At 36.6% G+C, this 23401-nt stretch overlaps 1 protein-coding gene across 2 annotated transcripts in view; it reads right to left on the bottom strand.

Annotated features, from left to right (window-relative positions):
- The window catches only part of SPTBN1 (spectrin beta, non-erythrocytic 1), a 184539-nt gene that overhangs the window by 6402 nt on the left and 154736 nt on the right, over nt 1-23401 (bottom strand). For both annotated transcript variants that reach the window (XM_032215418.1, XM_032215419.1), the window contains 9 exons: nt 18683-18887; nt 17790-18164; nt 15598-15842; nt 14103-14241; nt 11468-11552; nt 10688-10884; nt 8733-8833; nt 7613-7676; nt 85-323 (listed from right to left, as the gene is read on the bottom strand). In XM_032215418.1, the coding sequence (XP_032071309.1) occupies nt 85-323; nt 7613-7676; nt 8733-8833; nt 10688-10884; nt 11468-11552; nt 14103-14241; nt 15598-15842; nt 17790-18164; nt 18683-18887 (1650 nt within the window). The remainder of the gene's footprint in view (nt 1-84; nt 324-7612; nt 7677-8732; nt 8834-10687; nt 10885-11467; nt 11553-14102; nt 14242-15597; nt 15843-17789; nt 18165-18682; nt 18888-23401) is intronic.

The raw sequence follows: 23401 nt of genomic DNA, 5'->3' as shown, positions 1-23401 counted from the left end.
ATATGGAGAGCACCTGATTTGAGATGCTTGGTCAAAATAAAATCCAAAATGTTTAAAATTTCTCTCTTAATTGCAATACAATACCTGTTTGAGGCTTTCTTGCTGTGTGATTCCCATTCATGCTTACGATTTAAGAAGCCCTCCATCTGGGCAGAAGGTATTTCTTGCGTTTTGGCTGGAAGGGTGGCAGCGGTTTGAGCCTGGAGGCTGCTCTTGGCTTTGCGATCAGCTGTCGGTGAAGGAACTGGACTTGTCTCTTTGGAACTTGTCCTCTGGTCTGCTGCACCATTGACCATTTCATTGGTTTCTCTTCCGTCTCCCATCTAAGAAACAAGAGGGAGACTATAACTGTCGCTCAATAAAAAGATATAACAAAAGTTTCTTTAAAAAAAAAAAAAAGCCTTAAATGTTGTTGCAAAACTTGCACACTTGGTGTCCCAAAGCCTAGATTGCTCAATAAAACTGTTCTCACATTCAGCTGGAGCAACAAGAGGCCAAAGGAATTAGAAGGTATCAATAGATTAGTACCCAATTGGTAGAAGTGAAGCAATGAAGAATGAGAGGGGGAGAACCCATCTGTGAGAGTTTTACTGCACTAAGCGCTACTGATCAGATCCTTTAGTTCGATCCAGCAAATGCAAACTGTAATCCAACAAGGATTTTTTCACTACTGACTACAGAGAATGTTCTTTGCCATCCCACAACTGGTAATGAGAGATAACTGGTAAATGTGTCATTCCCTGAATTGTTGCCACTTTGTTTAGTATTTTTACTTCTTTGAAACAGTAAGAATCTCACTTTTTTAAAGTTGGGAGAGAGCAGAAGAAACAGAAGCTCAAACTGATTTGCATCAGCTGTCTTTCAGGCATTAAAAAGTTCTGTAGCTGAATCAATGCAGTAATTCTTATATTAAACCAGTGAAGTAACATAGTCAGCAACATTGATAAAATACTTTGATTTAGAATTGAACTCTCTGTTAGTTTCTGCATATAAGCCACCCGCTGTCTCCTACTATTTCTGTCTTCCCCAAGACAGTATCTGCTATATATATTGGGGTTCCAACTCCCAGAGGCCCCAACTACTATTTCTAATAACGTTTAGGAAATCTGGAGACCATCAGTTTAAGGAATGCTGTCCTACCGCATCCCCAAATTGCCAACATAATCAGAAAGCAACATGCAGAAATTGGGAAGAGGATAGCATGCAATTTCATTATGTCCACCATTCTAAGGAACTTGGATTTTCAAAGATAGACAAGCTTAAAGGAAAGAAGGTGGAATGCAATCAGTCAAAAGTTACAATGTTAATTTTTTTCAAAGTCACAGTCGCTGGACTTTGGAATTGGGTGGATTGGGTGCTAAAGGAGCCAGAAAAAAAAACACTACAATCACTCAACATCACACTTCTATTTACCCCCAAACAAAGACAGAACCAAGGCTGTGGCCATCACTCGCTTTGTCGGTCATGTTGCCCGTTGTGTTGCAATTGAGTTGCCTAGGAGGGGCCAGCTCTGACTGGTCACTTCTTGAGGTCTTCATCAGCCATTTCATTCCCCTAAATCATTTATATCGGAATCCTGAAAGCTTTAATCTTTCACAGTGGTGGTTTGGTTCCAGTTGGGATAAATAACATTTATTGAGGTTTAGGGATTTTCAGTTCTGTGCCACAAAAAAGCCATTGGTAGCAGCCCAAAAAGGATTACAATACTGCAATGTGGGGATAATTATTAGCAAGTTAAAGCCTAGCACTGCTCAATGCTCTAGTAGTAGATTATGAACACTCTGTGTCATTTGTATATTGGAAACAAGCAAAGAATCATAAAGGGCATAATTACTACAAACATGTTTGCTGCTTTAGCCAGGCCTGGGATAATACAGAAGCAGCGGAATCATTAGGCAGCAAGCTATACATTTGCCAGTTTAGCTACAATTGTTTGATTAGATTTTTCTAAAGATGGCTATCAACTTTCCTGTAACTTCCATCATGGTTTATTTTCTAGTTACAAAGATTAACAGGGTTTTACCTCACACAAGAATTGAAAACCCTCAATTCTTTCCTCCTAGCTTTTATATTTACAGTAAAATTATGCTCTATATAAGGGTGTCTTAGTCTATCTGATCCCCCTACTAGTGGCTTAAGCAAATTAGTTGCTTTTAAAACCCTGTATTAGTACAGGTAGTCCTCAATCTACGACCCTAATTGAGCCCAAAATTACGTTGTGAAAAATTTGTTAAGTGAGTTTTGACCCATTATATGACTTTTTTTTGCCACATTTGTTAAAGAGAATCACCGTAGCTGTTAAATTAATAACATAATTTTAAGTAAATCTGGTTTCCCCATTGACTTTGTTTGTCAGAAGGTTGCAAAAGGAGATCACATGTCTCTGGGACATTGCAACCATCATAAATGTGATTAGTTGTTAGGCATCTGAATATAAATAACGACCGTGGGGATGCTACAATGATCACACATCACTTTTTTTTAGTGTTGTTGTAACTTCCAACGATCACTAATGAACTGTTGTAAGTCAAGGACTACCTGTATTTCTATACTTTTGAGCCATTTGGAGGATCCTGCTTGGAATATTAATATTTATTTAAATATTGTATCTCTTTTCGTCCCAATACCAACACCTACTGTTTTCATTCAGAAAACATACTGATTCCAATACAGTTTGCAAATTATACTGGGTTGCATTACTTTAGTTTAAGAACTTGGCAACATATGTGTTCTTTTCAAAAGCCTTGAAACTTTTGAGGTTAAATACAAACACAAATGGACTAATTTGAAAAGGCCAACTAGGCTCCCATCTGATTCAGCTGTGCTATCTTAGCTGTAAATTATCTCTCCATATTTGTACATCTCACAAAGTTCCACTAGAAATAATGGATCCTCATTTGGAGTACACATAGAATAATATAAAGTTGTCACTTTTCCAAGATTACAATCACACCCTGTTGGGATAAATGCTACTGAACGGCAAGCTTTTTCAGGATTGCATTGTAAACCATTTCAAAGCTTTTTACACCTAGCTTTTATCAAAGATCTTTTCCCAAAAGCTTCCAAATTCATAAATAGAGCAACTTACTAGTTTTAAACAGAACTCTAATTTCTGAAACTCAGCTGGGCTACAATATTGAATTTTATCTCTAAAATTTTAAATCTTCCCTTAAAAGAGCTTATTACTATAATCAATCTATTGAACTAAACAAAAATATGGATAAATATAAAGGCTTTTTAATATTCGGTTACTCCCCCATATTTATGTCTATTTCTCTGAATATGAGAAAGAGGATTTTTTTTGTTTTTTGAAGAATTAGGAAAACTTACTATGAATTTTTCTAGCATTAAGGAATGGAACAAATGCTCCGTTGAGAATATGTGACTATTTAATTTACTTGCTTGCAGATTTTGAATATAATTAAGTGTCAATTAAATCAGAGTAGGCAATAAAAGCAGAGAAAATTATAGAAACTGTCCCAATTAGATTCCATAAAGTGGGAAGAGTTAAAATGTTTGTAAAAGAAAGAAAATAAAATACTTTTTTCATTTATCATAGTACTGTCAGCCTCTTAACCCTTTATCTACATCACAGGCAGTGAAACTGGGAGTGTTGCATGCCTATTAAATCAACAGCTGCTCCCCAGTTTGTGACAGTTCTGCCATTTAAATGATCATCACTATAGATCTTACTCTTGAACTATAGTTACTGGCAAAGTAGCTTAATTGTCTGGGCAGTCATACCCCAAGGCAGTGAAGAAATTGGGGTAGATGAGGCTACTGCAGGAACGCCTTGGAGTTTTGAGGCACTGAAAAAGCTTTCTAACTGCTTTTTGGTGAAAAAAAAATTATGGTCTATTTTTTTTATTAAATGCTTTGAACCATAAACAGAATAAAAACCCCTCCCCAAACGAATAAACATGTAGGCAAACTATGCATAACAACAAAAAGGTGGAGGGTAAAGAATGGGGCTAAATAAACTTTTAATTGAAACATGCTCTGAGCATGCAAAGACAATATCATGGTTGCTAAGGGTTAACAACAACAATGAAACAGATGGGACATAGGCATGTTATGAAAACACATTTTCATCACTGGAAGGTTAATCACAAGTCAATTTAGTGGCCAGCTTCTTCTTCAGGTTTGCAAATTCTGACTATAAGTTGCAGTGGGAGGGGGGAGAGTGATATCCCTTCCTTGCTTTCAAAGTGCATGAACAAATATAGCATTGTCTTTTTCCTCCTGAGCCTCTGTCTCATTAGATGATGAATAATGAAGAGATTTGTGGAAATGAAAAGCAACCCATACATTCTTACAATCAACATAATTTTGAATGTAATTTTTTTAAAAAACCAGATTATAACCCATGATTATTGGAGAGAACTGCAGCATCTCTCTCTGAGATTAAGATCAGATATACTTTGTATTAGTTTTCTATTGATTATATAGCCAATTATTTTGAAGCTAAACGCTTCTTAGTCCCTTGTGACTGGAATGCACTTCTAGTTACTGCATTCTTTAATGCACTTTGAGGGGCAGAGACCAAACAGTAAGTACAACAGAAGACCAAAATATTAAAAAAAAAACATTGAATTACATAAAAAATTAAGAAGCTTTATGCCGAAATCCTGATAAGAGAAAAGAAGAAATGTGCATGATAATAAAAACAAAAGTGTATTAAAGTATACATCCAAGCTTTCTTGCTTTTCACAAATTCCGCCAGATATTATTTTAATCCTTCTATATGACAAACGAAAACCAGATTTACTAACTGTAGTTTTTAAAGATAATTGTTGGAAACTACTCTATAGTTACAAATAAAATGCTTCCTGCAATAAAGGCGACTGAAAGGGAATACATTATGACCATCTTTCTTAATGTTCCAACTATCATCTATTATAGAAACCACTAGTCTACTATGTCATAATCTGGTTTACAAAATGAAATATTTTAATACACTAGTTGCACATTATTAATAAGTCTTAACTATCTTTAACTAATTTTGTTAACTGTTTTCAGCCTTGTCATTAAGGATAGTGAAACAAATACCTCTAAGAGAAGATTTAGAAGTCATCAAAAGATAGAAAATCATTCATATTATTATTTTATTTCAATACAGTGGATGGAGAATAAATTTTTTCAGCCTCACATGCCAAAATAATGTGGTTGGGTTTGGCTACAATATACTTTGAATTGAGAAGGAAGTTGCTCTATCATGGGCAGTAAAATGTTTTTGACTGGCTTTCAGTAAAATCAGTTGTGTTCACTAAGAAAATGAAACACAGTTTAAACAAAATAAATAGGTGAATAAAACAAATAGAATTACTTTGCATTTTTAGCATGTGTATGTAGTTTTCTGATGTTAAGTTAAAGCAATAATTGGATTCCAGTGGGACCTTCTACTGCAGGTTTCACAAAGACGTAGATGGGACTACTATGGATAATTCCAAGTTTCTGAAGTAGCAATATAATACTCATACAATATTCCACTGCTTTCTTTTAAAAATAATTTAGGGACACTTGGAGAGGTTACCTAAAAATTTTGGTTGCTGTCTAAGAACATTGCCTCACTCTCTCTAATGCTGGAGCCAGCTCCAAATTATTTTTTTCTTCCCCAATTCCATCCTGGGAGTCTCACATAAGTTCAACAGTATAAAATTTCATTCTCTACACATCTTACTTCTTCCCTCTATTCTTCATAATAGTCTTCTTATATGTCACACTTTGTGACATATAAGAAGAATATGGATTAAGTGCTAAAGTGTCAATCTTATTCTAGTCTTTTATCCTTTCCATATGAATATGACCATGCATAAAGCTAAGGCCTCCTTCAACTAAAAACAAGTTGGGCATCAAGGATTACTATTTCATATGAACATATGAAAAGAAATGTCATGTTCGTTCCCTTGGCCTAACTTACGTGGAACAAGGAGAAATAAAAACCGAGTGCAGAAACATAAAGATATATGCAGCTAAACATTGAAAAAAGGATAATTTAAAATGTTTTTTAATAGTTGCACAAAGCATCAATCTTAAAAGACCAATCACTATACTTGTTTTCTCAGATAAAAGTCCTGCTTTCACTGCTCATGATTTCAGCTTGAAAGACCTCTTGATCTGAGTGATAAGGCATAAGCAGCTCTGATTTTTCTGGTAGTAGTCACTGCTCTCTTGAGTCAAAACTTTTGATTTAATCACTTCTGATATACACTAGTGTAACATGATCACCTACATTTTGAGAATGCATAAAAGTTAAGCCATAAAAAAAGATAGGTTTAATCATATCCAATCCTGAGATGGTAAGAGAATGCAAACAAGATTTGTAAACCAGCTTTTCATCAGGGATTTCTAGCCAATACGTCCTAGCAGATGATGTTGTCTAGTTTGGTATAAAACATGTACAAGAAAACCACCAAGCCCATGGAACACCAAAAATCCTAGCCTGTACATATGCATGTAAGTATGATCTCAGGTTTAGATGACATAAAACCTTTCCTTCCTGGTCTCTATATGCAGCAGGTCATTCATACGATGGTTCATTAAGCTGGATGTTTGGTCTGAAAGCCCATTTTCCCTTGAATATGAATATATATATATATGAATATATAATTAAACAAGTAATGAGAGAGAAATCTTTTGTGTAACCGTACTGACTGTAATAGGACCTAGATGCTAACAGAATTTAGGATCAAGTCTGACATTTCTATACCTCGAAGCTTAATTCCATTTCTATATAAAGCATTCTGAAAGCAACTGAAGCATTCTGATCTCAAGGAATCCTTGTAGAGGTAAATCAAAATCAATCCAGTTGTTAGATAATTAGTTACTGCTAATTTCAGAACAATCTGTTGTTTAGCTTATATTGTTGATTCATGATATCATTTGCTTGGAATGTCAATTGATATTAACCGCTAGATCATGGGTGTCAAACTCGTGGCATCATGTTGCTCATCACATGATGTTTTGCAATGTTTTTCACCTCGGCAGAGCTGGGGTGGGTGTGGTCTACATGTGATGCCAATTTGACACTCCTGCTCTGGATAGTATACCCATAGCCAGGTGGGTATCATACTGTTTGGGGACAATGCTGTTGTTTTGCTAGCATTTTGCTCTCAAACCTGTTAGTATAGCTAGAAGCATCATACCTGTCAGATTCTACTTCTTGTCTTCCATTTTGATGAGATTTCATTACATTTCAATTACTCACATAAAGAAGTGGCTTGAACTGCAAAAATTCTCAAGGCTATTAACAAAGTGAAAATCTCACAGTAAGAGATAATGAAATAAAAACAATGAAGCAATGCAACCAAACATCTGACAGCATCTAAAATATTAAATACAAGGAATGAATGAATATATATATATGTATGTATATATCCAGTATATGTGGTGGCTATTGGTTAAATAAAGCTTGGTAGCTTGAAGATGTGGGAGAGAGAGGCAGTGAAAGGAACTTGAAAGTAAATAAAACAAGGAGAAACAGAAGAAAAAGCAGCCAACTGTCTTTCCCAAACTGCTTTGCACCTCAGAGTCCAGATTGTGGTTGGTCACTAGTTGTCCATCTACTATTAAAGTTTTTGTACTTTTGGTAGGTTTGGGAACGGTAACTAACCCGGGGAGATTCCTGGTCTGGTGGCAAACCATTCTGGGCAACCTGTTCTCCTTTTGTGCCATCCCTGTAGAAAAGATAAAGAAAGCAAGAGTGAATGGTAATACAAACGACAAGTTACTTTTAATTAAACAAGATATCTGCTTAAATCTGTCAAGAGCTCAAAATGTAATGTAACACACTTGGATTACCACTTTATTAAATCTTTGGAAGGTGAACTTTTACTTTGAATTCTTTCATCTTGATCTTCCAAACAGATTTTATTTTATTCCCTTTTTAACTTTTCTTTTCATATACTGATTTGTACAGTAGATGGAAAGCAGAATATAATTTTTTCAGAGAAGAACTTGCCTTCCTGAGAACAACATCGTGAAGACCTGAATTGTCTTTTCCTGAATGGCTGAATGCATCACATGCAAACTTCCCATTTCAATGTCTTTCATACACATAGCTAGTCCTAGCAAGTCTGAATTTCTAGCACCAAACACAGATACATCCAAAAGTTTTAACTTTCAATAGATGGATATAGCTATTTACTGTCCCAATGACCTTCAAAACAGACTGAGAATGAACTACATCTATACTTAAATTTACCTTTTTAAAAAAATCTTTTTTTCCTTTTGGGTTTGTATGGCCTCCACTGAAATTAAGTCAGCATGCAAACACAAAAGAGTGTGTGCTTGCTATATCACATGTGGCTTTTAATTCTTTTTGTAGCATTCAAAAAGAATGCACTCATTAACTACAATTACTGACAACTAATATAAGTTTATTTTATTCTGATATGAGGAGTATTTGAAAATTATAGCGTAAATACTAAATTAGGTCTTCACTGTGGAAAATAACCGAAAGAGAGTTCCCTACTTAGATGTATGATATTGAACCATCAACTTTGTTGCCTAAGGTCTCCTGATTAGTATGGCTCTTGGTCACGTAAAGATTGCTTAACTCTGCATTGAAATATTTTCCTAGTGATGAAACTGCATATAGCTCTGATCAATTAATATATATTTATTAAAAATATTCACCTACAGCTGGCTATCAGAAAAAACCTTAACTGAGCTTTTATATGAGGTTTTAGGTTTGCCTTTGTGTTACATCATATCATTTTCCAGATACTCACCACTGAGACTCGTCCCCAGTTCTGGGGCTTGGCTCTGGAGAAGGAGGCTGTCTCTTCCGCTCCTCTTCCTCTTGCAGTCTACGTACTTCCAACAATTCCAACTGAACAGGAGGGAAGGGAATGAGATTGCAGGAGCAGAAAAGATTCAAGAAAGCAATAAATTAGGGTTCTTTCATTCACAAATTTAATTTCTTATCCTATTAAGCCCAGGTAGTGCCCAGGTAGTGTGAGCCTCCTCATCTCCCATATCAGACATAATAGCTAGGCTGTAGTAGGCTATTCTCAGTTGCAATTCATTGTATTCCAACTGAATAATCAAATTTCCCCTAGATCAAGGCTGTCAAACTCCCGGCCTTTGGCTGGATGCGCCATGCGCTGGCCATGCTCACACCGGGTTTAAGCGAAGGGGGGGGGAGTCCTGATATGTCATGTGATGCTGCTGTGACACTCCTGTCCTAGATACTTCAAGTACGGGGAAACTACATTTCCCACAAACCATTAGACTATTTCCTGGCATGTAAAGTGCCCTAGCTCCTTTTTTTTCTCCTCAGGAAAAAGTCACTGGAAGAAATGGAATGGGATGGAAGAAGTATCAAGCATTTTGCATAGGAAGGACAGCAACTGCTGTTGCTTTCACACCTCCAGCTGAGGTTTTAATCTGAGCTAGAAGTAGAGTTTTAGAAACCTCATTGCTCTTCTTTTTTGGCAGTGTGAGAGGAGGCAAAGATTATGAGCCACCTAAGCTTATTTACCCAATCTTTGCAATGCTGTTTGATCCTGACAGCGCTATCATTCCAACATCAGGTTCAAGCTTATTGACTTAGCAAGACATTTTAAAGTTTCAAAGCTGGTTTAAATCTTAATCATTTTTTAAAAGAAATATGCAATTGATTTGTATTAATGATGAAGTTTCACTGTTTATAGTACTGTATTAATAATGTTCATAACTCTTTTCATAACTCTTATATACCTTAGGATCAATTAGGATGAAGGCTATTTATTGCAGTATAAAAGATATTTTAAAAATTTACCCACAGGTGCTAATTTAAAATCAATGCAATTTCTGTGTCTTAATTAACATTTATAAACTTTTTAAAAAACTGTTATTAACACGAATATTTTAAACAGGGTATTACTAATTTTTTTTCAACAAGAAGGAATGCTTATTTTAATATACAGGTAGTCCTTGACTTACAATAGTTCATTTAGTGACCGTTCAATTACAGCGGTATTGAAAAAAGTGATTTATGATTGTTTTTCACTTACAACTATTGTAGCATCCCCATAGTCATGTGATCATGTGATCAAAATTCAGATGTGTGGCAACTGATTCATACTTACAATAATTGCCGTGTCTCAGAGTCATGTGATTCCCTTTTGTAATCTTCTGACAAACAAAGTCAATGGGGAAGCCAGATTCACTTAACAATCGTGTTACTAACTTAACTGCAGTGATTCACCTAACTGTAGCAAGAAAAGTCGTAAAATGGGGCAAAGTTCACTTAACAACTGTCTCACTTAATGACAGACATTTTGGGCTTAATAGGGGTCTTAGGTTGAGGACTACTGGCAAAAATCTTAAGAGATTGCCAGATGCCAGGATCTCTTCCATAAAACTATTATGAGCTTGCCTGCAATAACACTGTAATAATTACACTGCCATTTTGCAAGATGCCAGCCATTTTAACTTGAATTTATATAAAGATTAGGATTCTGTGGGTGCCCTTTTGGGGCAATGTGATTTCTGCTGCTCCTTCTAATGCAATGTAAATATTTGATACTTCAAAGCGCTAACTATACTCACTTCAGACATATTGATTTTATTCTTTGATTAATGTAATTATGTTCAAAAAATATTGCTGATTCTTGATTAATGATTCATGTGATTAATTAGAGAATTTAATCAGATCAGGTAATAATCATGAAAAACATCTGATTTGGGTCTTATGACCTACCGTGGTAAGTCTTTCAAGTGCTGAAAATCTTTCATCCCAAGTTGCGGCTGATTTTTCAAAGGCTTCGTGCCTCTTGATGAGCTTCTCCACTTCATCCACGCTTTGCCCTATTTCACGACTTGATAAATACGGCTCCTGTCCCAACAGCCAGGCCTCGGCAACACTGGCATCCCTTGAAAACTGGTGTACTTCCAGAACTACGTTAAAGTCAGAAACATACCATGTTCAGAGCTAGTACATGTTTTATAATTTATACTGTACTACAGGGATGGGGAAACCTGTCATCTTCCACATAGTGCTGAATTATAACCCCCAGCAGTTCCGGATAACATGGCCAATCCCAAGAGTAGATTTTTTAAAAACTCTTGCTGTCCTATGACATGTACATATCTCTTTTCTCTTTTAGGACCTTTGGTCCAACTACCACAAAAAATTAGAGTAAATATGAAAATATTTGGAAAATCTTTCCTTTGTCCTATATGTTTTTTATTCTTGTTTTAATATACATATTTACTTACTTATACTATGAATGTTTTTCTACTGTTTATCCTTCAACCTGCTGAAATAGGCTCTGACTAACAGGAACATCTGCCACAATACTTGTTTTAATCATAAACCTTCCAACATTAATAAATATTTTTACAGAGGGAGGGAGGGAGGGAGGAAGGAAGGAGAGAATGGAACAATCACTTGTAATCGTGCGATATGAAATACAATTCAAGGAAACTACAATTCTTAAAAATAAATGCCATTATAAAAAGGCAGACATGGGATTCTTACTCAATCTCAGCCATTCCCATCTGTCTTCCCACTTGTCAATCATTTCTTTTCTTTTTTCTGTCAATTGCAGTAACTTCTCTTTTATCTAAAAGAAATGTTTAAAATGGAAATCAGTATCACGTACAGGCTTTGTAACTACTTATAACACAGTTGCTAAGCAACATAATAAATTAGCCAGCATTACTGCCACAGCACTCTTGTGATAATATTTAGAACCCAGACCCAACAATAATGACCAATACATTTAATAAATGAATAAATAAAATAATGAATCAATTTTTCTTTTAACAGTAGGAAGAGGGAAAATGGCCTTCAACATTCATTAGTACATTTTCGAAATACCCTTCCATATGGAAATTCACTTACAACCTTCTAGCAATAAAGCTTAAAATGTATTATTTCACCAGGTACATTAACTATGTGGATTGGATTATGTTTAAATTATATTTAAATTCTTACAACAGCAACAAGGATTGAAATTTTTGTTGCTAAGTAGTGCAGTCATAAATTGTGACATTAACTGTTGCTGTTAACTGAATCCCATGGCCGTCAGGTGAGACAATTTTTTGCTGGCTTCCAACAACCAAAGTCAGTGGGGAAGCTAGCAGGAAATGGCAAGTCCTAGACTGGCAGGCAGGTATGTGGCTTTTGCCGGGTGGGAGAGGAAGCAAAGGGGTGCACGGGGTGAGAAGGCCAAGGAGGCTGTACAAGGATGTGAGGGAAGGTCATGGACAGCGTATGAAGTTGCAAAATGTGAGCAGGTACACAAGAGTATGGAATGAGTTAAGAAGGCCGTGAGACACACTGTCAGACCTGGAAGCCATCTTTTACATTGGGCCTTCAGGCCTGTCCCATTTTCCCACAATAGAAAATGTGGCAGGCCTGAAGGCGCAATGTAAAAGATGGCTTCCAGGTCTGACACTGTGTCTCACACCCTTCTTAACAAGTCAGAGGGAAGTGTACAGAGGTGGGAGGGTCAAGTAGAGGTTTGGAATGGGGAAAATGCAAGGATCCAAATGCGTGCACCAGAAGAGTGGAGCAGGTCAGGGAGGGTACATGAGAGGTATAGCATGGGTTGGGGGGCATGCACCAGTGGCTGGTGCAGCAGAAACTCGGTGCACAGGTGGGGGAGACTTGATTTTCTGGGAAAACTGGGAGGAAAGGTTACAATGGCAATAATAGGATCACAGGACACTGCAACTGGTTGTAGGTATGATGTGACCCAACCGGCAAACACTCAGATCATGATCACATGCCTGCAGAGGATGCTGGGATGAGCAGAACTCTGGGGACCAACCGTAACTACCATTTGTTTGGCATGGTCCTAATTTCGAATGGTCACTATAACAGGCTGAGGACTACCTATATTCTAAAAGTATAAGGAAGGGAGGGAGTGGACTGGGAGAGAGGAGTGGTAGAGGGGGAGGGGAAGTAGGGCAGAGGGGAATGATGGAGGGAAGATAGTAAGTTGGAGGGGGGCGGAAGAAAGAGGTGTATGGAGAGCGGAAGAGGTATATTGGGTTTCTATTTGATTTGAGTCTTATTTTATTTATATTTCTGGGGGTATTGTTGACAAGAGGAACTGCTGTGATTATTGTTTAATGTTGTATGGCCCCGGTTATGCAACAGTATATATGTGACTGTATGAAAATGAAAAATGGAAAATAAAAACATTAATTTTCACAAAAAAAAATAAAGGTATAAGGACCTAGTGTATTTTACTTGTACTTCAGCACTAGTTTCTAATTAAGCATGAGCTTAATTCAAACCACAGGTAATCTTTGCTTAGAGAATGCCCAGTTAAAGTTACAGCAGTGCTGAAAAAGTAACTTTATAAATAGTTCTCCCACGTACAACAGTTGCAGCATCTGTGCAGTCTGACTGAGATTTGGATCTTTGCAACCAGTAGGCATTTGTGAGTTACAGCATCCCAGTCACATGAGCGCCATTTGCATTCCTCACAGCCAGCTTCTGATAATCAGAATCAATAAAGAAGCCTCCAATAAAATTGCAACACAGTCATGAGATATCTCCCTTAATGACTGCATCGTTTAGTGACAGATTTGCCAGTCCCAGTTGTGGTTGTTAAGGGCTACTGGTACTTATTATCTGCAAATGCAAATTTAAAAATTCACCTATTCCTAGATAGATGGATGGATGATAGATATGGACAGATGGACAGATGGATGGATGATAATGTCTTAGCAAGCAAAAAATATTTTACATTGGTAAAATCTGGTTTGAAGCATCTTGTGTTGCTGCTGTTGCTGTATTGTTATGTTATTACTGTTTGCTATTTTAGATAGTTTTACTGTTGAGTTTCCATTATTATCTGAAAATATTTTCATTGATGGTTGGGATGAAAACCTGGAAGCTTTTTTCCACAATTTAGTTATTATTTTTAATTTTTATTCTTTGTAAACAAATTTGATAAAGTCTGGGAATATGAGATAAACATTCATAGTTAGATGAATTGAGGCACAATTCAGTACAAGCCTACATAATGTCAAAGGTGAAGGTGAATGATATAAGTAATTGGAGTTTCAATGAGCAAAGGTAGTTCTTGAGTTTGACATAGCAATTTTTATGTATTCTTGGCAAAGTTGTCTCTCAGTAGTCAGAAAGAACACAGTACCTCTTCTGAAGCATAGTGTTTTCTTGCCAGCAATGATTTACCAAGCTCAATGCAGGTTGTAAAGCTATCATTTCGGGCGTCTATTTCTGCTTTGATTCCTTGATGATTATTCATCAGCAGTTCTACAGAAGAAACATCCCTAAAATAAAATATTGGTAATTTTAAATCCAAATACCAAATGTGTTTTAAAATCTATAAAAAGCACTGAAGCTAATCCACATTGGAGGCCTCAATCTTTCTTTCAGATAACAGCAATCCATTTTCTGAGTTGTGCCTGCTTGGCTCTACTTAATCCTATTTTGCTTTAACAGCCATATATGTTAAAAGCTAACCATCTCATTTTAAATGTGGAACTCACTGTTGCACAATTTCGCACCCTCCCTCCATTTTGGACAACATCCACCCAGAATTGGCACAACTATCCCTAATGATGGCAACATGGACTGCAGGGATTGCTGGTGCTAAGCAACACAATCATTGACATTGTGCTTTATGACTGCATTGCTTAGCGATGGATGGGAAATTCCAGTCCCAATTGCTGTCGTTGAGTGAGGATTAACTGCAGTCCTAAATCTGATTCTGTATCCTGTAGTTGAGTTCGAAAAACTATGAAAGAACCAAATCTATTCCAGTCAAATAGAAAAGGTGCAATTATTGTTGAAGCAATAGGCAAAATTGTGAACCTAGAAATCTTGTTGGCTTCTTATAGCTGTAAAAGTACTTGTTTGTCCATGTGAAAAAAATGTACAATCTTTGATTGTATGGCTCACTCAGTGGTATATTTGTCTCAACTGTCACTTTACACTTAGAAACCTAATGCTGTGAGCCACGTTTCAGTATCTGACTCTGATCTTGACTTCTACAATGTTGCTCCAGTTAATCTTGTGGATTGTCAGTTTCAGGACTGCCACCCTCAGGAATCATTAAGCCAGAATTCATTTGAGGCTGATCAGGTACAGCTGGAGCAATCAATGACAAGCATGACCTCTAAGCCCCAGGTCTAGCAGGGAGTGAACAACACTCCTCAATAAGGATCATTGCTCAAAGGGTGAGACATGAGTATTTGTAGTTAGTTGTCTACAAACAGATTTAGATAGTTTCTTTGCTTTCAAGTCTTTGTGATTCTTGTTCCTACTTCTTGCTCATCACTATGACTCTTTGATTGGCTTACTACCTAAATTTGCATTTTGTGACTCTTACTTCTTAGACTGTAATTGGCACTTTTTACCCAAGTGTGCTCTGTAGGGACTTGAATTACAATCCTGACTACCTAAACTGTAGTGAATACTTCAGTTCTTTAGAACTATGTCAACATGTGGATACCTGCAACCTTGAAACAGAACCCTTAGATCAATAAGTGCCCCATTATGTTCTTCATTAAATTTAGATTTGAATTCATCTAATTAAACCTGAATACTAACTTTCAGAATGCAAGATAGATGTCATCTATACTGCTATGAAACGCCTATAGACTCTGCGTGTTAGTCCTGCTTACCTTGGCTTTTCTTGGGCTTCAATTTGACGAATTACATCTTCCATCCAAAGCATGAGGTCACGGACCATACTGAAGAAACGGAATTTGTCACCAGTATCCACTAGCCTGACCCTGCGTCCTTCGCAGGCATCTAGCAAGGTTTTCCATGCCTCCAAAACCTCATTTTCCCGCTTCTGGATATCATCAGCTTTGTCCCCAGCATAGGCAGACTGAAGGCGGGTAGCATCCTCTTGGAGTTGTCTCACCTGATGTGAAAAAATGGAAATAAATCAGCCAAAACAATTATGTAGGCAAATACTTAGGATTATTTATACTTCTTTTATCAACATGCTTTGCTGCAATAGATTCGTAACTGGGGCATTATTTATGCTGCAACCACTGAGGACACAGGAAAGCTAGAGAATCTGATAATTAATACCTCCTTTTATTAAAAAAAACAAGACTTGAATCTAAACACCAAGTTTCATCTATATTTTGAAATTATGCAGCCACACAGGCAATATATAAATTAAAACTTGGATGGTATACTGAACTGATGATTTCTAATGACTGAGTGCAAAGTTACAATGTCCCCATTCAGTGAAAATAGGTAAATGTGTTAGAGTTAAACAATCCATGAAATTATATGAGTTGAGTCCCTCTGAGCAGTACAGTAATTCAATTTCCTTGACATTGTGCTTTGGGGTTTAAAGGAATGTTTCCACTGTACTGTTTAATTACATACAAATAAATACATTCTGGCCCCATTTAGACATTGTACTGACAGAGGCAGAACTAAAACTCTCCCTCTATAAGTTCTGAAATACCATCACCACTGCCAATACTACCAAACCTTGGTCCCCCATGCCAAACATGCACATATGAATGGGTGTGTATATGTGTGTGTCTAATTAACGTCTTAGGATATTTTAGGAAAATGTTTGGAGGTAGATATTGGAGTCCTCCCCCCTTCCTATCAATAGTTATGGTCTCTTTTTAAAAATTAAAATCCTCAACCAAAAAGCAGTTTAAAATCATACAGGGCTCTTCTATAATTTTTGATAGTCATAAGAGTATGTTAAAGGGGAAAAAGTTTTTTAAAAAAATCAAAAAAAGTTCTAGAGAATGCCCGGCCACTTTATGAAAGTTACAACTAACAATCCTCATTGAAGAATTTCATAGAATTTATTTTCTATAGAAGAGCTTTTTTCACCACCCATCAACAAATCAAATCCCTATTCTAGCATGAACATTTTCCATGTACCAAAAAAGACAACGAATAGGTAAATTATGGAGTTTGCTGCCATCAAAATAGGCCTAGTCAAATGTATGAATTATGGTTCTATCGGTGGCTGCTAGTTTTAATAGCTTTGTATTACCTGCCAAAATGTAAGTAGGATACCTTACATATTAATTGATGGGAAGCAATAGTGGAAGTGGCCTAATAATCTTCTTATGTTTGTGAGCTTCCCAAATGCATCCATAGACAACTGAGTGATACAAAATACTGGATAATGTGGGGTTTTGCTTTAATTCAGCAGGGATCCTCTTATGTACTTTAAGCCGCCCAGAGTCACTTTGGATGAGACATGGAAGGCATAGAAGATAATAGTGGAGACGAATGCCTCCCCAGTGTGTTTCTTTATTAATATATTATAATTCTTATTGTTTCTAATTGCTTGCAAATTTCCCAGAGTCCTTGAAGAGTGGGTAGCCTTAGGAATCAACCAAATAATATACATAAAATAATAAGACTGAGTCTACCCAAAAGTCCATCAATTCCAGGCGTTTATAAAGGCTGGTTAAATGAATTCCTTCATGCTGCCACAGAGTTTGAAAACAATGGCTATTTCTAACTATTCCTCTTTAGCAGCTGGTATTTATTTGAATTTTCTAAATGGATCAATTTAAATATTAGGCTGATCAATCTGTCTGTTCTCTATTACTGATCTCTTGATAATCACTGTTAACATCTTTTGGCAGTAAGTTCTCTGATAATAATTATACAAAGAAACGAAGATTCCTTATTATTATAAGGCTTTGAACTGCAGAAAAACACACGGAGGATATAACAATCAAGAAGAGAAAATAATGAAGAGAACTTTAACAAATTTGAAAAACCTGAACTCTTCTTTCCTGAATCCAAAGCCATGCAAGCTACAGGCTCTTCAATTTTAAAGCAATACAATAACATGTTTATTTAACATGCATACCTGTGTTCCTAAGGCCTGAATGTCATGTTCAAATGTTGTATGCATCCTTTGCAAGGTTTCTACTGTGTTCTGATCCCGCCCAAGTTCCTCAGGAAGCTTCTTATGTTTATCCTGTATTCGGCCAAAGATCTCCTTAGCATCATGGTAAAATTTGTGTAGTTCATAAGAGGCTGCAAGGATCTGTGTTCTTGTGTCAATGAGTTCCAAGAGGTCAGCCCAGGCCTCATTGAGACCATCTTTCCACTCAGCAATAGTAGCAGCATCAGAATGTCCAGAATTAATGAGTTCATCAGCCATGCGATTGACAGTATCAACACGTTCCTGTCCAATATTCCCCGTGTCTCGAGCAAATTCACGAAATCTCTCTTGCAACATCTGGGAGAAAAAGGATGTATGTGTAAATAAGCTTTGGATCAAGATGATAAATTGGAGGAAGATACAGCATGAAGACACATAGCTTACTGCTCAACTAATAATATACTGGATAAAGTTATATTCAAAAGGAAATGGACATTAATAAAGCAAAACTGCTGGCAATGCTGAAACTTCAAAATGGCTCGGGTCAGTTGGAACCCTGACAACTGTATCATATGTAATATATATTCTGACTCCTGAATTAATTTCTGTAACGTACCCAGCACATTTTTCTGTTTTTCATTACATATGATATTCAAAGCAATTAACAGAAGAAGATATTCTTGTGGAAAGCAAAAATGGGCATTAGTGCTGGAAAACTGTTTCAATTTATCAGAGTGCTTTTAATATTTTTACATTAGCATTTTTATTGCATTTATGTTTTGGTTACAATTTTGTACATATCAACTATATTTTCCAATCTTGCACATTATCATAAAGGTGAATAAAAAAGGAACCTAAGAATCAAGGTTACTTACTGTCACATGCTCATAATCTTGTCCCAGTTCGTGAGACCCAGCTACCACTTCCCTTTCTGCTATCCACTGCTCCAAGTCATCCACCTCACGGTTCAGCTGGAATAGCCGGTGTCTCTCGTCCAACTTGCCCCTCCTCTCCTCAGAAAGGTCTTTCAGGCCTGCATAGAGTTTATCCACTTTCGATTGCCTCATGCTGATACGTTCACTGTGGAGACAAAAGATAAAAAACAAACTCCATCTAGACCTAGTTTAAATAAGTCCATATAAATATAGTCAATTATATAGTAACAACCCCCAAACTCTGCTAGACCAGAATTAATCTAATCAATCTAATAATCTTATAGCCCAAAGCACATATTCCAGTAGAAAGAAGTTCCCTAAAGATGGGCTCCAGCATGAGTCCAAAAGCTTGGAAGAGTAAATCTCTGGTCCCAGTGACCAACCCAGATTCGATCTTACAAGACCAATCTAACTTAATACTCTGCTGCCATAGTGACCAACCGAAAGCATTTTTTTTAATTTAAGAAGATATTTACTTAGCAAAAGCAAAACATCAAAGCCTCTCTTAAATAGATATATGTTTTGCATTGAGAGAGGGGCAACATACACATTTAATTTATTATTGTTGTTGTTGTTTTATTTATTATTATTATTGTAGTTGGTTGGAGTCAGCCAGACATTTAGACTGGACTTTACATTTTTATCCGCCTTGACAGTCCTTTCTAAGAACCTGGGATAGAGAGATATTATTTAAACATGTTAAAGGCATTGTTGCAGCAGGTATCATCATCATCATCATCATCACAACAACAAAAGAATTGTGTCACAGCGGCCAGTTGTTTCGCTGGATTTGGCATTGATTACTAGTCGGGCCCCACCCAGGGGCCTAGGACATTGTAACGTATTTTCGTAATATGCGTGCAGATCCAAGCAGTGCGGCTTTTTGCATTTGACTGATGGTGATTTTGTCAATTTTTAACTGTTTTAAATGTAATTCCTGTGCTTTTGGAACAGACCCAGTGTGCCGATTACCACTGGAATTACCACTGCTGGTTTGTGCCATAATTGTTGAATTTCAATTTTTAAGTCCTGGTATTTCACGATTTTTTCATGTTCCTTCTCGGCGACCCTGCTATCACCTGGTATTGCGATGTCTATGATTGTAACCTTATTTTTCTCAACCAGTATGATGTCTGGTGTATTATCGGTGCTGAATACTCGGACTGTTTGTCAATGATTGGATTTCTACTTCTGACTTTCCATAGAGTTTCAAATCATCCATATATAGTAAATGCGAAATTTTTTCAGCTTCTTTGGCTGTTTGGTAGCCTAATTTCATTTTTTTAAAGATTACTGATAGTGGGATCATCGCGATGATGAAGAGAAGAGGTGAAAGTGAATTGCCCTGGAAAATTCCTCGCTTGATATTAACCATTCCGTAAATCTCATTCCCTACTGCCAACTCAGTTCTCCATTGTTTCATCGCCTTTTCAGTAAAGGATGTAATATTTTTGCCAATGCCAGTTGTTTCTAAGCATTTTATGATCCAACTATGTGGCAATGAGTCAAATGCCTTTTTGTAATCAATCCAGACCATATTCAAGTTCGTTTTCTGTTCTTACAATTTTCTAATATCATTTTATCAATTAGGAGCTGATCATTTGTGCCCCTGCTCCTTCTTTTGTTGCCTTTTTGCTCTACTGACAAGATGTTGATAGTTTCCAAATAATCCATAATGTTATCTGCAATAATGTCTGTGAGTAATTTGAAGGTTGTTGGCAAGCATGTTATTGGTCTGTAGTTTTCAGGTATTGTTCCTATAGTTGCATCCTTCTGAATCAGGTATGTTTTTCCAGTTGTCAACCACTCATCAATTTGACCATTTTGTAAAATTTCATTCAGTTGCCTGGCCAATATTGCATGTAAACTGGTCAGATATATGAGCCAGAAACCATGTAATTGGTCATTTCCAGGTGATGTCCAATTCTTCCCTTTTTTTACTTGATTTTTGACCATCTCAGTTGTTATTTCTAATACTTGCATTTGTTTGTTGCCAATGCTTTTCTCAAAGTCATGTATCCACTTTGCTTCCTTATTGTAGTCCTTTGCATTTTCCCACAATTCTTTCCAGAATATTATTATTATTATTATTATACAATTGTATCACAGCGGCCAGTTGTTTCGCCGGATTTGGCATTGGTTACTAGTCGGGCCCCACCCAGGGGCCTAGGACATCGTAACGTATTTTCGTAATATGCGTGCAGATCCAAGCAGTGTGCCTTTTTGCATTTGACTGATGGTGATTTTGTCAATTTTTAACTGTTTTAAATGTAATTCCAGTGCTTTTGGAATAGCACCCAGTGTGCCAATTACCACTGGAATTACCACTGCTGGTTTGTGCCATAGTCGTTGAATTTCGATTTTTAAGTCCTGGTTTCTTGCGATTTTTTCATGTTCCTTCTCGACGACCCTGCTACCACCTGGTATTGCGATGTCTATGATTGTGACCTTATTTTTCTCAACCAGTGTGATGTCTGGTGTATTATGCGCCAGTATTTTGTCGGTTTGTATACGGAAATCCCACAAGATCTTGACCATCTGATTTTCGGTGACTTTTTCAGGCTGATGTTCCCACCAGTTTGTTGCTGTTTTAATATTATAATTTTTGCACAAATTCCAATGGATCATTTGTGCTACTGAATTGTGCCGCAATTTATAATCAGTCTGCGCGATTTTTTTACAGCAGCTGAGTATGTGATCAACAGTTTCATCAGCTTCTTTGCAAAGTCTGCATTTGGCATCATCAGAGGATTTTTCGATTTTGGCCTTAATGGCATTTGTGCGGATAGCTTGTTCTTGCGCAGCCAGGATTAGTGACTCTGTTTCTTTCTTTAATGTACCTGTTGTTAACCATAACCAAGTTTGTTCACTGTCCACTTTATCTTTTATTTTTTCCAGAAATTGACCATGCAGTGCTTTGTTCTGCCAACTCTCCATTCTTGATTTTATCACATCTTTTCTGTATTCTTGTTTTGTCTGTTGGGCCTTCAGTAGATTTTTGTTCTTTACTTCGATTAATAGATGTTCTTGACTTTCTTTTAAATAATCAGCCAGTGCATGTTTTTCTTCTTCAACTGTTTGCTTCACTTGTAATAATCCTCTGCCACCTGGTTTTCGGGGCAGATATAGTCTATCAGTATCACCACGTGGATGTAAACTGTAGTGCATTGTCATTAGTTTCCTGGTTTTTCGGTCCAAAAGGTCCAAATCAGCTTGTGTCCAGTTAACTATGCCAGTTGTGTATCTTATAACTGGTATTGCCCAGGTATTTATGGCCTTGATTGTATTTCCACCATTCAATTTAGATTTCAAAATTTTCCTAACTCTGTTGGTGTACTCTCGCCTGACAATAGTTTTTACTTCTCCATGCTTGATGTTATCCAACTGCAGAATGCCTAAGTATTTGTAGGCTTCATTTTCTTTGCATTTAATTAGTTGGCCATTGGGCATTTCAATTCCCTCAGATGCAGTGATTTTGCCCCTTTTTATGGATACAGTGGCGCATTTTTCCATGCCAAACTGCATTGAAATATCGGTGCTGAATATTCGGACTGTATTTGTCAATGATTGGATTTCTATTTCTGACTTTCCATAGAGTTTCAAATCATCCATATATAGTAAATGTGAAATTTTTTCAGCTTTTTTGGCTGTTTGGTAGCCTAATTTCATTTTTTTTAAGATTACTGATAGTGGGATCATTGCGATGATGAAGAGAAGAGGTGAAAGTGAATTATTATTATTATTATTATTATTATTATTATTATTATTATTATTATTTACCAAACAATGAGTAATCACAGCTGCCAGCTCTTCAACTGTAGTTGTTATTTTTGTTATTATTATTTCTTCCACTGCTTTTACTCGGGAAATTGAGCTAGTTTTATTTTTTATTGTTTTTGTTAAAATTCAACATCTAAGCATTAAAAGCATTTTAAAATGTTTCTGGCAATTCAGGCTGTAGCTTTATAAAAAAGTAATTATAATAACAATTGGTATGCATGTATGTACTTAATGGAATTTCTGGGCTGCCCCACTTTACCCCTACACCACAGCTCTCATAATTCCACCAGGGAGCGCCCAGTTCCAACCTGCCTCGGGAGCCAAATCAGAACTGTGCGCAATTAATTAACTTATCTCATTAGCTCTAACAGAATGGGGTGACTATACTTTTAAGTTAACTTGTAATACAGCTGCTGGCTGTGGAAAAATAGTCACAAACACCCCCCTCCCACCCAGTCTCATAGCTTCATGTTCTGTTTTGCTAAAAGACAATATGAGAGAATGTTAAGATACATTCCAGATCTAACAATCTAATCCTATGACTTTTCACATGACCTAGAGGAAGGATATGAACTTGGCTTGGGTTGCTTGGATTTCTGCCAGTGCTGAATGCTCTTGATAAACAAATGGTCCACATTAATAAAAGGCACCTCCCAGCTTGTGACTTTAAACTTTCCAGAGGAAATTAATCAGATTCTATTAGATGGATAATTTTTTTCCCAACCAATGAACAATTAGAAGCATATACAAAAGGGGAATTTGCCAGAATTCAGACAGTATAAAGAATTGCAGAGGAAATTAAAACTGTTCTATTTCTCTGCTAGAATTCTCCATTTTTCTCTGACCCACTTGTCCTATGTGAATACTGATATGTTTTGT

This window comes from Thamnophis elegans, chromosome 4 (genome assembly GCF_009769535.1).
Source record: "Thamnophis elegans isolate rThaEle1 chromosome 4, rThaEle1.pri, whole genome shotgun sequence".
Taxonomy (NCBI): Eukaryota; Metazoa; Chordata; class Lepidosauria; order Squamata; family Colubridae; genus Thamnophis; species Thamnophis elegans.
Note: the sequence above shows the minus strand (reverse complement) of the source record. Positions and strands in the feature narration are given on the sequence as shown.